The sequence below is a fragment of the Balaenoptera physalus genome (assembly GCF_965194825.1).
Source record: "Balaenoptera physalus genome assembly, chromosome: 3".
Taxonomy (NCBI): domain Eukaryota; kingdom Metazoa; phylum Chordata; class Mammalia; order Artiodactyla; family Balaenopteridae; genus Balaenoptera; species Balaenoptera physalus.
In genome coordinates, this window is record NC_138890.1 from 156,856,482 (window position 1) to 156,871,787 (window position 15,306).

Genomic DNA, 15,306 nt, shown 5'->3' on the forward strand with positions numbered 1-15,306 from the left:
TATGAGTTAGTGAGGATAGGGGGCAGAAACCACTAAATGTAAACATGCTTTTAAAGGAAGTTTAAAAAATCCCCATTTTATTAACTAATTTACAATCTTAACCAATCCCAACGTTCCTTCCAGAGACATAATTCTTGAAAAAATATTTGCTACTGAATCTTTGTTCTCAAGGGGACTTGAATAGCACATTTATATATAAAATTCAACATGTCAATGACGTCTTTCAAGTTGAAAGCAATCTGTGGAATTTACATGTCTAAATACGTTATTATTAACATTTTAAATAATATTCTTTACCCAGAATCTTACTGTATGTGTCCCAGTGCTTCTGTGGTCTGTTCACCCACTTCCTGCGGTATCAGAAATCTCCCATTCCCAGTGGGTCTGTCTTATTTGTGCTCAGCACACTGGAAGCTAGCCAAGATGTCCTCTAGATAAGAGGATTAAAGTGCAAGTTTTAATCATAGTAACATCTATTCATTATTAAATTATGGAGGACCTTTCAGAACAGTACAAGGGGAATCTGGTGACCTGAGTTATAGTTCTGGTTATGACACTAACTGTTTGAGACTGAGCACATCACATAACATTACTCTTGAAACTGTTCCCATATCTGTCAGCTTGAGTTATAGGAGAAAAAATTTATCTCTGAAGCTCAGTTTAAAAGTACTTGATCGTATGTTTTGCTGCTAAGGTCGGTGTCGATTTCTCCATGAGGCAGAGTAGGCACAGAGGGCTTAGGACCCTCCTGATTTTTAAGGGAGGGGCCCATGAAAATGTTTGTTTTTTTTAAATAAGAGAAAACATTGAATTTTTAGGTCAAAGACAATGCTTTACTATATAATATTAATATATATGTCTTTATATGAATGCAGTTGTAAAACATATTTTCTAATATTGTTTTATCAACAAAAAAGCCCACGAAGGCAAACTGTCTAGAGCCCATAAAAGTCATAATATAGCCCTGGCTATGGTTGAGAAAATTGTGGCTGAAGGGTTAGAAGATTTGGACTTCACATTGTAACAGACCTAGAGCTAAATTTAGATTTGAACTTATTCGTCTTAGAATTGAATCATACAATCAAAGTGATATCATTTCATTCTGTCAGTGCATATGCTTCTTTTTCCTCTGAGCTTTGCACATATTTTTCATGTTCATGACCCATAATGTACTCATGACTCATTTTTCCAATTCATGGAACACAATTCCATCCCATTGCATTGCCACAACTCAGTTTAATAACTGCACTTATGTGCAAACTTGTGCATATGTATGCACATACAACGTGCACACACATACACACACAATGACATCCTGTTTCCTCTTCTCTGTGTCAGCTAGGACATGATTTCCTCCAAAAAGATGTCTCAGCCCACCCATGTTTGGATTAGGTGCTCTTTTCACCCATCCACACTGTTCGTTCTTGGATGGTGAGAACCATCTTGCTTTTCACCCAAATTTAACAACTTTCATATTGCCAAATGTAAGGCACAGAGACAATACTCCATAAACATTGCCAAGAGAATAATTCTAAACCTTAGTAGGCCCATTTATAGAATGAAAATTCTAAACACACTCTACTGAGATGAGTAAAAACATATGCACACCAATTTGTATGACTAGTTCATTGGGGAGCTTATTATAATATACCTTACTACTCCAAATATTTACAAAGCCAATAGTATGTTTTAGTCTAGAGTCTATACTTAGGCATTGATACTTTTTAAAAAGTTTAATAAGTAAGTATTAGAAAATAAAGAAACCTTGTATTCTCTTTCTAGTTCAATTGAAAACTATGATGAAAGTACCACTTAGCATTGAGCCAAGCATATGAAAAATGGAAATAAATGACAATCTAGTCTCTTTCTGCCCTCAGAAGTTGAAATTTAACTAATGCAATGCTATGCCAGCTGTATATTTCAGCTACAGATACATAATTTTGGAGTTAATCCTTTTTTATGTAATGGGCTTCCACGTAGAGGTAACGTAGGCTATCTACAAGTGGGCTTTCTAGTATTGTGCAAATATTGAAGCATAGCGTTAAAAAGTAGTGCTGAGGGCTTCCCTGGTGGTGCAGTGGTTAAGAATTTGCCTGCCAATGCAGGGGACACGGGTTCGAGCCCTGGTCTGGGAAGATCCCACATGCCGCGGAGCAACTAAGCCCGTGCACCACAACTACTGAGCCTGTGCTCTAGAGTCGCGAGCCACAACTACTGAGCCCATGTGCCACAACTACTGAAGCCCGCATGCCTTGTGCTCCGCAGCAAGAGGAGCCACCGTGGTGAGAAGCCTGTGCACTGCAATGAAGAGTAGTCCCCGCTCGCCGCAACTAGAGAAAGCCATGCACTGCAAGGAAGAACCAAAGCAGCCAAAAATAAATAAATTAATTACTTAATTAAAAAAAAAAGTAGTGCTGATAAAATTTAGTGCTTTTATTTAAGCCTGACTATCTCATCAATGCCACAAAGATCTGTCTTATGATCACTTGCTTATTCTTATGCAATAACTATACTTTTAAGTATATTTTTAATGGCCAATAATATAGTTCCATGTTTGCACCTTTGACTAATTTTCACAAATGAGTATCAGGTATAGTTTTTGCATTTTCAGGTATAACAGCAAGAACTCATTTTGCAATACCCAATTTAGTGCATATTTCACATATTCACATAGTAGAACAAGCTAAAGCGTGCAGTGGTTGTTTATACACTATTAGTGCATGCACAGAAGGTCTTCATAGAAAAAACTTTGAATGGGAATGATGTTTAACGGGTTCTTTTTTCCAGCTATGGATATTTTTTCTTGATGTTCTACTAATAATGTGTAAGTGAGGAATGACCCCATCTTGGGTAGGAATTCCTAATCAAACTCCCAAACTCTCTCTCCCTATCTCTTCACTTATTGCTTTTTAGAAACAGTTCAAGTCTTGGATCAAAGAAAATTGGGTACCAGATGGCTTTTTTCCTAACATCTGTAAGTTACCCTGAGAGCATTCTTGCTACCAGTTTCCACGTAATGAAATAAATCCTACTACAGCAGGATGAGACTTCCAGGAAGCAGCAGGTGTAATGTCACAGCTGTATTAGTGCGGATCAAGTTACATCTGGGACTGTCACACTGGCTGCTAAAGTTAAAAAGGCTGCTGAGAGAGCAGCAAGAACTCTTGGATGCTCTTCTTTAGCTTATTAGCAAGAATTGTAGAGAAAAGTGGCCACACCAAGTTATGTGTCTCACTCAGCAATGCTTCTCTTTACTCCTGCCATATGCTTTATCCACCCACTGCCCAGAATTTATATGGGTTATATCTGGTTTTGCAAATTATCTTGTTAAGACCTTAGCATGTAGTATAGCTAGAGAAGTGTATTACCGTTTTATGTGCAGGTCACATTCCTGGAGAATAAAATTAATTTCAAAAGGTCTCTCTTGAAGGGGGATTTGAATCTGAGAATAGCAAGGATCAAGGCTTCTTGGAATTCTGTCTGTATTGACAACAATCCTAACAATGTTTTATAACTTATCTGAGACTAGCAAACCTTTATGTTTCATATTTCATTCAACAATGATATATTGATTGCCTATTTGACTAATGTCTTGTGTGAGTGTTGTGATGTTATATGTAAATAGGATATAAGCACAAAATGGTATAAATGGTCCTCAACATGTTGTTGTGCTTTTTTAGGGGAAGGGACCAAGTTTCCTTCTCACTGAAATATTTTAGAAAAAATAATAATATTCAATCCAGTTCAAAAATATTTACTGAACACTTTGTGCAATCCCTATATTAGCAACTTTGGACGCAAGACATAGGCCCTGCTTTAAGCTTACAGTCTAAACAGAGATACATATGCAAATGCATACTTAAACTAGAGTGATAAATATTCAATGTAGAATTATATATTTTCTATGACATTAGAGCACAGTAGGTAATGTGTAATGAACTCTTGGAAAAATATGATCAAGCATATGGACTCATATTATTTGAGTCCTTAGTGTAATGCTTTGATTCAATTATCTCACAAAGTGCTTTATACTAGATGCATAAAATGGTATCAGATGCATAAAAAGGAAGTATTTAGTATGCACTGGCTCATTTTAATTGTATAAACACATCTGAAAAATGTTCCTTTTTTCTCAATGTTGAAATTTCATTAGATTGTATTGGTGCTATGAAACTCTAAAAGTATTAAAATTGTTCATCCATAGAGGCTTGGGTATGGTCTCAGTAATCTTTAGCACTTTCTATTATGATTATAAATGGTAAAATTAAAGGGAATAAAAGCTGGAACATTAAGATTCTAATCAACATAATCAACCAACTTGAAGAATGACTAATTCCTTTTACTGAGAATGGATTACAGCTTAATTGATCACCTGTTATGTGTGGAGACCTAATTAATAATTGAGATGTGTCAAAATGACTATTATATTGTATTTTGTGATCTGCTCTTCTTGGCTTCCTATATAATAAAATTAACATGCTATAGAGAAAATAATGGTAGTGATAAATATTTCAGAAGAATAATGAAGACTCTGTGATTACAGACATGGAATAAGGTTCAGTGGGACAGATGCTTTAAAATGTACATATAAAGGAAAACATAGTTTGTAATATGATCATGAGAATAATTGCTGTAGTGTGTGCTGACTTGAATCAAACAGATTCTTCTAGTTAAAAAAAATACAGAAAACGACTGATTATTTAGAAAAAAATGTTCTGATCTTCCTACAGTAGTCACCTTATATATTATTTTCCCATCAGTGTAATAAGCAACATACTAGGGCTGTGAGGCACTAAATAGGAAAAAGTCATAAACATGTTCTGAAGATGAACCTCCATGTGGTTCAGCTGTGTTGATATTACAAGCGAGTTTGTTAGAAATGCAGAATCTGTGCCTCACCCAAGACTTGCTGAATGAGAACAGACATTTAACAAAAGCCCCAGGAGATGTGAATATACATTAAAGTTTGGGAAGCACTGGAATTATGGGAATGCAGAATGCTAAGGGATGATTTAATAATCTTAAATTTCATGTGGTATTCATATTAAATTATTTTTAAGAGTAAAATAAAGAAATGTAGTTTTGTAAGAAGTTCTTGAAAATGAAATTTATTAACTGAAAATGACATTATAGAATTTCATTAATTTGTGGCATTTTCATTCCAGGAGATGGTTTAACTGTGGTCTCAACCCACTTGATTCCTTCTAATTATAACTGTTTACAATTTCAAACACATACAGCTTCTTTACATACTATTTTTATACTCTAAAATTTAACTTCTGTTTTTCACTGTAAATAGTCTAACCTATTCAGAAAGGCTCCTTTATAAACATATTAGTTACTTAATTCAAGAAAGGTTTACTGATACACACACACACATATATATACATAGCAACATGCTATTTGCCAGTGAGGGAAAGTCAATAAAATATAATTACTTAGACATGGTTGAGAATTATATATTAGTGGAGGAGTAGTTTATACACATAAGAAGTTACATGTCAGACTTGAAATTAAACAACTGGAAATAACGTGAAATAAATTTTAAAAATCATCTGGTTCGAGATATTGCAATGAGTTATCAAGTACAGATGTTATCTTCCCAGTAATAGACACGTTTAAAATTTTTAATTGATTTGGGTCTTGATGAAGTGGGTTTTTGAAAATTAATTTATATATTAATAATGCCCTCTATGATATATTTTAAATAAGAAAGATTAAAGTTAAGAAACCTGTTAGTAGATATTGTTCACTCAGTTGCATGAAATGATGATTTAAAACAGTGTGGTGGCACATTAAACGGTGAGGGCGGTGTTGGGGGAAGAGAGCTGAGAGCCATGGAGAAAGAAAACAAAAGCAAGGGAATATAGACTGACCATGTAAGAGGTGTACTTGGTTAAATGGAAGTGTCAAAGATGTTCTATATTTTGAGTCAGGTTACTGGAAGTATGATTATTTGTGGTTTTTATACTGAAGGAACAATGTCTTGAAAAGGTTAATAAGTAGGCTTCTAGCAACATAGAACATACCTAGGAAGAATTATCATTGAGCAAATTAACTATTGGTTTGTTTTGCATAATTTCCTAGTTTTATTTCTTTTTGTGAGTGTTTATCAATTGTTCATTTGTTTTTGGAACTGTTCTATATTTCCAAGAAAATTGAGAAGATACAAAGACTTCCCAGATACCCACTGCCCCCACACATGTGTATCCCCGCTCATTATCAACATCTGTAACCAGAATGGTACATTTTTTACTAAGGATGAACCTACTCTAAACTATCACTCAAAGTCCTTAGAGTTCACACTTGGTGTTGTACATCTTATGGACCTGAACGAATGTTTAGGGACAAATGTCTAAGTTTTTTGAGGATCCTACTGATACATCCTCTTGCTCAGAGATTCTTTCCTCAGCCATACCCAGTCTACCAGTAAGCCCATCAAAGGTATTCTTCACTTACAGTGTTCTTCGTCTCTCACATTTCATTTTAGTTCTTTCTGAGGATTTCCATCTCTCTGCTTACATAGCCCATCTGTTCTTACATGCTGTCTACTTTCTTCTTTAGAGCCCTTAACATATTAATCAAAGTTGCTTTAAATTCCTGGTTTGATAATCCCAACACTCCTGCTATGTCTCCTTCTGATGCTTGCTCTGTCTCTTCAGTTTATGCTTTTTGCCTTTTGGCATGCCTTGTAATTTTTCTCTTGATAGCAGGATGTGATGTACTGGGAAATGGAGCTGCTGTAAATAATCCTTAATAGTGTGATAGTAGGGATGGGGGAGGGGAAGCATTCTATAGCCTGTGATGAGTTCTCAGTCTTTCAGTGAACCTATTCCTCTGGACTGAACGTCACAAATGTTTCTCAAGAGTTTCTCACTCCTTAGGAGGGTCTGGATGGTCACTGTGGGCTGGATTGGATTTTCTCTTCCCCCAGGTAAATTAGGCTCTGATAATACTCCAGCCGGTTAGGCTCTGGTTAAGTAGCCTGAGGGCAGGCCTTGTTAAGAACAGAGTGATCTGAGGTATTTCCAGAGATTTCCTTTTCCCCTCTCCCTGTGGAAAGCACAAGGGGATTTTTCTCAGATATTTACTGTGGGAACTTGGTCGAGCTCCTGGAGGTAAATCTCACCATGTCAAGGACCTTCCCCCTGGAGTTTTTAATTCTCAGAGTTGTGCACACTGAACGTCCAGAAATTTATCAATCACAGTTCAGTTTTATTACTCCGTTACTGGTTCCAGATGGTTTCTGCTCATGAGTCTCTGGTCTGCTAAGCTGTGCTTCCTTCTATTCACCTGTCTCTCCAATCTTGGGAGCAGTAGTTTGCCTTGAGTCCTCTCCTCTGTTACAAATCCAAGAAGAGTTGTTAATTTTTTTTAGTCCGTTCAGCTTTTTGTTGTTGTTAGGATGGAGTGTTAGCTTCCAGGCTCCTTACATGTGAACTGAAAATGTCATTCTTTTTTAACTGCTCAGTAGCATTCCATTGTATGGATATAGCATGATTTGTTTATCCATTCACCTGTGACAGTGGCTTGTCTCCAGGCTTTCCCTATATCCATGCATTGCTATAAACATTCATATTTTAGATGAGTATATTTTCATTTCTCTTGCATAAATGTCTAGGAGTAGAAGCCTAAGTTACAGTATAGATATATTTTTAACACTGAAAACAATCTGCCTATCCTATTGCTGCTGTAACAACTTACCACAAACTGAGTGGCTTAAAACAATACAGATTTATCTATTACATTTCTAGAGGTCAAAAGTCTAAAAAATTTTCCACTGAGCTCTGTTCCCTCTGGCGGCTCCAGGGGAATATCCATTGCTTTGTTTTTTCAGCTTCCAGGCTGCCTGCATTCCTTGGCTACTGCCCTCTTTCGCAGGAAACTCTAACCTCTTGTTTCTGTGAGCATCTCTTTTACTGACTCTGATCCTCCTGCCTCCCTCTTATGAGGCCCCTTGTGATTACATTGGTTTTACCTAAATGATCCAGGATAATCTCCTAAATCCCCAAGTTAGTCACATCTGCGAAGTGTAAGGTAAGGTAGCATATTCACAAGTGTCAGGATTCAGGATATAAGCATCTTTGAGGAGCCATTATTCAACTTACTACACTGTCTTCAAAGAGTTTGTATCATTTGACAATCCCATCAACCGTGTAAAAGATTTCTTATTCCTCCACATCCCCACCAACACTTGCTAATCATCAATCATTTTAGTTTGCATTTCTCAAATGATGAATGATGTTGAATATCTGTTCGTGTACTTTTTTGCCTTCTATCTTCTTAGGTGAATTGTCAATTCAAATCTTTTTCCCATTTTTATTGGGTTTTGTGTTTTTTGATGGTTGGATTTTGAGAATTCTTTATATATATGGATGTAAGTCTATAATCAGATATGATTTGCAATCTGTTATCATATATTTCTGCCAGGCTCTGGTGTGTCTGTGTTTTCTCTTAACAACGTCCAAGCTCATCAAGTTGTATACATTAAATATGTACAGCTCTGTGTATTTCAATCATACCTCAATAAAGTCGTTGAAAACAAAAATAAAATAAAGTGATAGCATGCAAAAATGAAAATACTCAGGATGTATTTGACAAAAGGTGAACAAGGCTTATATACTGAAATCTACAAAACATGACTGAGAAGAACTCAATAATGGAGAGACATACAGTGTTCATAGGTCAGGAGAGTCAATGTTGCTATGATGTCCATTTTCCCCAAATTTATCTAGAGATTCAGTGCAATCCCCATCAAAATCCCCACAGACTTTTACATATAAGTTGCAAGGTAACTATAAAATTTAAATGGAAAATGCAAAAAGTTCTGAAATAACCAAAAAATATTTTTAAAAGAAGACCAAAGTTGGGGGACTAACATTATCTGATTTCCAGACTTATAAATTATAGGAATCAAGACAGTGTGCTATTGGTGTAAAGATGAACAAATAGAATGTAATAGACTAGCGAGTCCAAAAATATATAGACACACATATATAAACAACTGATTTTTTACAAAGGGACAAAGGCAATTCAGTGGAGAAAGGATGAGTTTTCAACAAATGGTGCTAGAGCAATTGAATATTCATAAGTAAAACATAGAACTTCAATTCATATCTTGCACCATATACAAATCTTGATTCAAATTGGACCATAGACCTACATTGTAAGAACTAAAACTATAAAACTTCTAAAAGAAAACAGAGGAAATGTTTTTGACCTTGAGTTAGGCAGAGATTTTTAGACACGAGACAAAAAACCCAATCTATTAAAGAAATAAATTCAAAAATCTAATTAATCAAGATTAAATTTCCTATTTTAATTTAATCTTGTCATTGTTTGAAATGGTTTTATCAAATAATATTTATGTAAAATATATTTTAAACATTTTAATTATCTTAAATCATTATTAAAATGCATTTAACGATAGACTCTTCAGAAAATTTATTATGAAATAATAAAAACTAGAACAATAATGAAGAAAAATGATTCTATATTTTTGTGATGCTCCAATTATTTACTAACAACTTTTACAGATGCAATCTCCACCTACTCCTTTCTGAAAATATTGGTACTTAAGCTTCTAAAGTTATAGGTAAGGTTGTAATTGTATTGAAAATGATCACCAATATAGCAAATAATTGCTTGCAAATATTTCTAAATTGAAAAAAGAGAATTGAAATGAGAATGTTGCTTCAATAAGTTTTAAAGCTTTTAGCAGAAACCCTCAATTATGCAAACTCTCTTTTAACTTTTAGGAACAGTATATTTTTCTGGAGAATACTGTCTAGCATGTTCTGATACATTTTAAAAGTCATATATCATTTTAGTAAATGTTCCTGTTACTTAGAATCCAATCAATTTGAGTTTCTGTAAAGTCAGTGCCTTGTGATGTAAAACCATTTTATGCATCAGATAATTTCTATACTCCAAGTACAGCATTTTATATGGCATATTTTAATACAGGTTACACCTGTCATGTTGAATGCTTCATGTGCTGTGGAGAGCTCCACTGTCATTTAATACACTCTGGGGAAATACTGCTTCGCCATTAATCTTATTTCTAAAGCATGTTTGCATTAACCTTTAAATCGTCCTAATAATAAAACAAGCACACAAAAAAGTAAACAGATTGCTTAGAAATCTTTGTAAATGAAAGCATAAATATAAATGCTGGAGTACTTAGAACACATTGTCATATTTGAGAAATGAAACTCAATCCTTTTGGTCCTCCAACCACTTTTTTATAGTATTTTATCATATCCTGAAATAAAATTCATAGCTAACAAACAGAAAACAAAACAAAAAAATACAAAGAAATTTTTAAAATAAAAATATTCTAACAGTAATATAAAGAATAAAATAAAAGTAATTATGATTTTAAAATACTATTTTCATGCATAAATGTTTGAGTTTAACTACATAGAGGAGGTAATGATACTCAGATGTTTGAATCAATTTACAATTCATTCATTCAATCAAACTGTTTAATGAGCATCTACTATGTGCAAGGTTCTGTTATAGACACTGTGAAAACAGTAGCAAAGAAAACAGCAAACTTCCCTTCTTTCATGGGATGATGGTAGGGAGACAGAATATGTGCACAATAAATAAATAAAACACATGTAGTGTATTGGGATATGCAAATTAGGGGAGGTTTCAAGAAAGAACCGAAGGAAGCAGGGAATCTACCTACGTGGATAACTACACAGAAAAGCCTTCCAGGTGGAGGGAAGAAGTAAAGAGGTCCTGGTTGAAGAGAGGAGCATATGAAGTGTGTTGCAGGCTGAAGCAAGAAGGACACTGGCTGGAAAGGAGTCAATTTTGGGGAGTGGCCTGGGGGATTGAAGTATAACATGAAGTCAGAGAAGTGACCAGCTGTCATGAAATGGAATACAGAATTGTAGGTATTTGTGAGAGGCTAGGTTTAATCAAAGTGAGGTAAGAAGCCATCAGAGTGTTTTGTGCAGAGAAATGACATGATCTGATTTACATTTTAGTGGGATTACCTCGGATACATTGTTGAGAAAAAATAATTGCAGGTGGAGAGCAGTGAGGAGCCTGGGGCATCACGGAGTTCTAGATCAGCATGGGGGCAGGGAGGTGGTCAGAAGTGGACACATTGTGCAAATGTATCAAAGGTATAGCTGACAACATGATTAAATCCTTCTACATAATAGTGTAAATTATGTCATATGTTGATTTACTGTAGTAGTGATTTTTTTTCCTACTCTATGAAGTTCTAGGTGTTCCACAGACCGCCCTAAGAGGGGAGAGAGGAGAGGTCTTCAGCTGAAGACACTAAGTTTTTTTGGTTTTGTTTTTGGCTTTACTTTTACCTTTGAGCTGGATTAAATTTGAAGAAACTGTGCTGCTGTTTAAAAATCATTTAAATATCATTACACTGCATGACAGATGCATAGTTCCTGTAGTTTATTAAAATCACTATTTTATTTTCAAAATTTTAATTATGTTAAGTTACTCTGGAAATGTTCACATGCAAAATTAACTACAGCTCCACTCTATATAGGGGTTATAATTCCTGAAAACTGGTAAAGTGCCAAAAGAAAAAATGAAATAAAAGCTAAATATGTCCTTTCTTTAGAATTTGTTTGAAAGAAATTATTTACAATTATCTTTTCTTAAATTGTAGACATGTTACTAGGTAAGTAGTGTTTCCAAACTAATAATTATTTTATGTAAAAGAGGGGAAGCAAATATTTTGGTTACTATTATTAATTAATATTTGTCATGTTAAATTTAAAGTGACAGGTAACATTCATAATGTTGTCAACTGACTTTTTTTTATTTGTTTATTTGTTTGAAGCTTTTGGAAACATGTCCAAAACATTGATGAAATGCTGGAAACCAGTTGAAACACAGTAAAATTCAGCCCAATAATATAGGACTGCTTTTTCTTCATCCACGTTGGGAATTGTCAAGAAGTGAACTATGACAATATATCAATTTTTGCTACTGTTTCTACTCTGGGTATGCCTGCCACATTTCTGTTCTCCAGAGATAATGTTCAGAAGGACTTCTGTGCCCCAGAAAAGAATTTTAGGTGCACGCGTACCTAGAAGTGATGGCAAAATTCTGCACCGTCAGAAGCGTGGTTGGATGTGGAATCAGTTTTTCTTACTGGAGGAATATACAGGATCTGATTATCAATACGTAGGCAAGGTAAGTCTGTGCTGAAATGGCAAATATTTACATTCCAGTTTTTCATATGTCTCATAAAGAAAATTTGAAGGTTATCAAGATTGCCATTCTTACAAATTTGATTCTCTAAATATCCCTAAAGCAGTTTTTGTTTATGGAATACAAATTATAATTTGAAAAACTATGTAATGAATATAGCATTATAAATGTATGAATTCATTTACTAGAATTAATTCTGCCTACTACCTCATGTATTAAAGAGGTACTAAAAATTGCAATTTCAGAATTTGTAGTTAGAAATCAATGATCATGAGAAAACTATCTGGCAATCCAGTATTTAAAATAACAATGCATGTATATAATACATATATATATATACATATATATATTTCACATTGCCGTTGACTTCAGTGAGGAAGAAAAGATATATTTAAAAGTTGTTTAATATTCTACAGAATGAGAAAACAAAAGTCATTAAAAATATGACCTAAGGCCAAAAAAATGCTTACTTATAAGAAAACTTATTCCAGATATGATCATTACTTATTTTTCTAAAGTCCTACCATGGGTACATTTAAATAAGGGAAGAATAAATGTGAAGACAAGCAGGAAAAAGTAGTTTACTTGTCGGGATATGATGACATGAGGAGATTTCATGCTATTCAGTTATTAAAGATAGTGAGGAAAATGAGCTTTGGTTAGGACTGGAGGGACAAATACGACATAAAAGTTACAATGGATACTTTTATACACTAGATTGTATTAATTTCCAGTTTTCTTTCTTGGCACTATCCGAATCTAATCGAAATTAGGTAATATCTTAAAGAAAAAAATCATTTTAATAGTGTTATTTTTATGGACAGTTTATGAAACTATATCAAAGAAAGAAAGTTAAACACACAAAAGGAAAACAGATATAATCACATGTTCATATATCACATATCAACAGTACAAAATTATGATAGATCCATGATTGTGTTGGCGACTTTTGCATCAACCTCAACTTTAATAGCTTCTTTCACATAATTAAAACTGGGCTTTTAGAGTTTTCGTCTTCTAAGAAGAACTATTTTTGAGAAAATACATGTTCATTGATTTTTAAAACACTTTGATATGTGTTTTCATGTTCCAGTTATTTCAGTTTTTTAAAAATATGTCTGGCAGTATGAGAAAGATGGCATTAAAGGTTCAATGTCATATTGACTGTAAGGAGAAGAAAAAAACCCAGCAACCTAAGCAATTTTACCAGAAAGCATGCAGTAGTGGCCTTATCACAGGGTCATCTGATACAATTCCTGAGATCAGAGGGTTAAGGTAAATTTTATGGTTGCTGCAATAGGCAACTTTCAGTTTATGAAACCAACCACATGAAAATATAATAACTGAAATCCGAGCCATAGAAACTATAAATAGTTTCATTTGGCTTTTCCTGGACATAGCGGTTATTTGTTTATTTGCATAGATTTTCCTTCACCTGGTCCTTAATGAGGATTTAATAAATGTTGGTAAATTGAATTATCATTGCATTATGTACTCTCTTGTGATAATCAAGGTACTTCTATGTACTTTCATTTGTTCTTTCCCCAAAGAATATCAATAACTTGAAATCAAGAACTTTACTTTGTATCTCTCTTTGTTTCTAGCTCTTAGAGTGGAGTTTAATATTTAGTTGGCTGAATTATCCTGAGTTGTATTGAACTGAATTCCCAGAGTCATCTGGTACCACTTAGCTCTTTGGTAGAGAAAACTAATGTAGAGTTTAAATTACTGTGGGCTATTAAAGCTGGTAAATACTTAAGATACATGCATCTTGATATGCAACTCAAATTTTATTCTTCCTTACTCTGCTCTATACAAGCAAGCCAGAAAACTCTTTAATGAGGAGAGGCATAAGGAATTTATGGAATGTGTTCACCAGTTTCTTCTATAAGTATGTCCTGAACTACCAAATTAACAGACATATATTAGATGCTGTAGCTCTGAGTTTACTTCTAATACCCAAAGCATCTGTTTTTTCGCTTATATTTCAAGTCGGTTTTGTATTTCTATCATTTATTCATGTCATAACCTGTGAAATAGTTATTTTTAAATTTCCCTTGTCTGTAGTACATATGTGTATTACTTTTTATTAAGTATTTGCATTAATTACTTATACAATTAAAGATCTTATTTTAGAAGTAAACATAGATTTTTTTAAACATTTAGATTTGTATATGTGAAAAGGCAATTATGAGATACAGAATATTTTTATAAACATGCACTTTAATGAATATAATTGGGGCCTAAGGTATATTTTCTTCATGAAGTATAAAACATTTTAAATTCCCTGGATATTCTTTCCAACATTACTTATAATAAATTTATTACATATTCATCCTTTCAGAAAGTCTACTTTCAGTTTTTACTTCATTTAAAGTAGGCATGTGATATTGATGCTAAGAGATTCAATGTCTCTAGGTTAGTTCACAGGGAGGAGTAATACATGTCCTAATTACTAGACGTATGGGAAGACAATGATAAACTCTCCATTGTTGTGGAAAACATGATGGGAGCTCAGAGTAGGAACAATGGAGAGAATTACACTGGTTGAGTGAGGACAAGACTGAAAAGCACATGCATGAAGAGGGGGAAAATTTTTAAAATACCAAACAATTAGCCAATAAATCCTACAAAGAATGGATGGCATATAATTTCTTAGATAAAAACCCATTACTGCTTAAGGGGTTGAAGCAAAGGGAAAATCCCCTTACTTCTCATTGGATTAAAGCAGAGGAAAGCTTAGGAAAAGCATATAACTGCCAATCAGAATACCTATATGTAAACTTGCTTCTGCCGCTGTTTTTGCTTTCAGTGGTTAAATCAATTAACTTCTCTTGGCCTTCATTTTCTCATCTATAGTATGATCATGTCAGTCATTTTATATATATATATATATATATATATATATATATATATATGTATGTATTTAACGTACTTATATATATAATTTTTATATGATTACATTATAAATGTGAAGTGTTTGAGCATTTAAAAACCCATTTATATATTAAAAAAAAAGGAATAAGCAGAAATAAAGAGAGACAGAAAGAGAAAAAGAGAAAGAAAGCTAGTGGCTGAATTGTCACTGCCATGGCTATTATGAAG

The 15,306-nt window shown here is 33.9% G+C and overlaps 1 protein-coding gene across 1 annotated transcript in view; it reads left to right on the forward strand.

The window, feature by feature from the left end:
• Window positions 1-324: 324 nt before the first annotated feature.
• LOC309656801 (cadherin-10) overlaps window positions 325-15,306 on the forward strand; it is a 136,559-nt gene continuing 121,577 nt past the window's right edge. Inside the window, exon 1 of the mRNA XM_082453753.1 lies at window positions 325-12,183. Coding sequence (XP_082309879.1) covers window positions 11,953-12,183 — 231 coding nt within the window. The 5' untranslated portion in view covers window positions 325-11,952. The remainder of the gene's footprint in view (window positions 12,184-15,306) is intronic.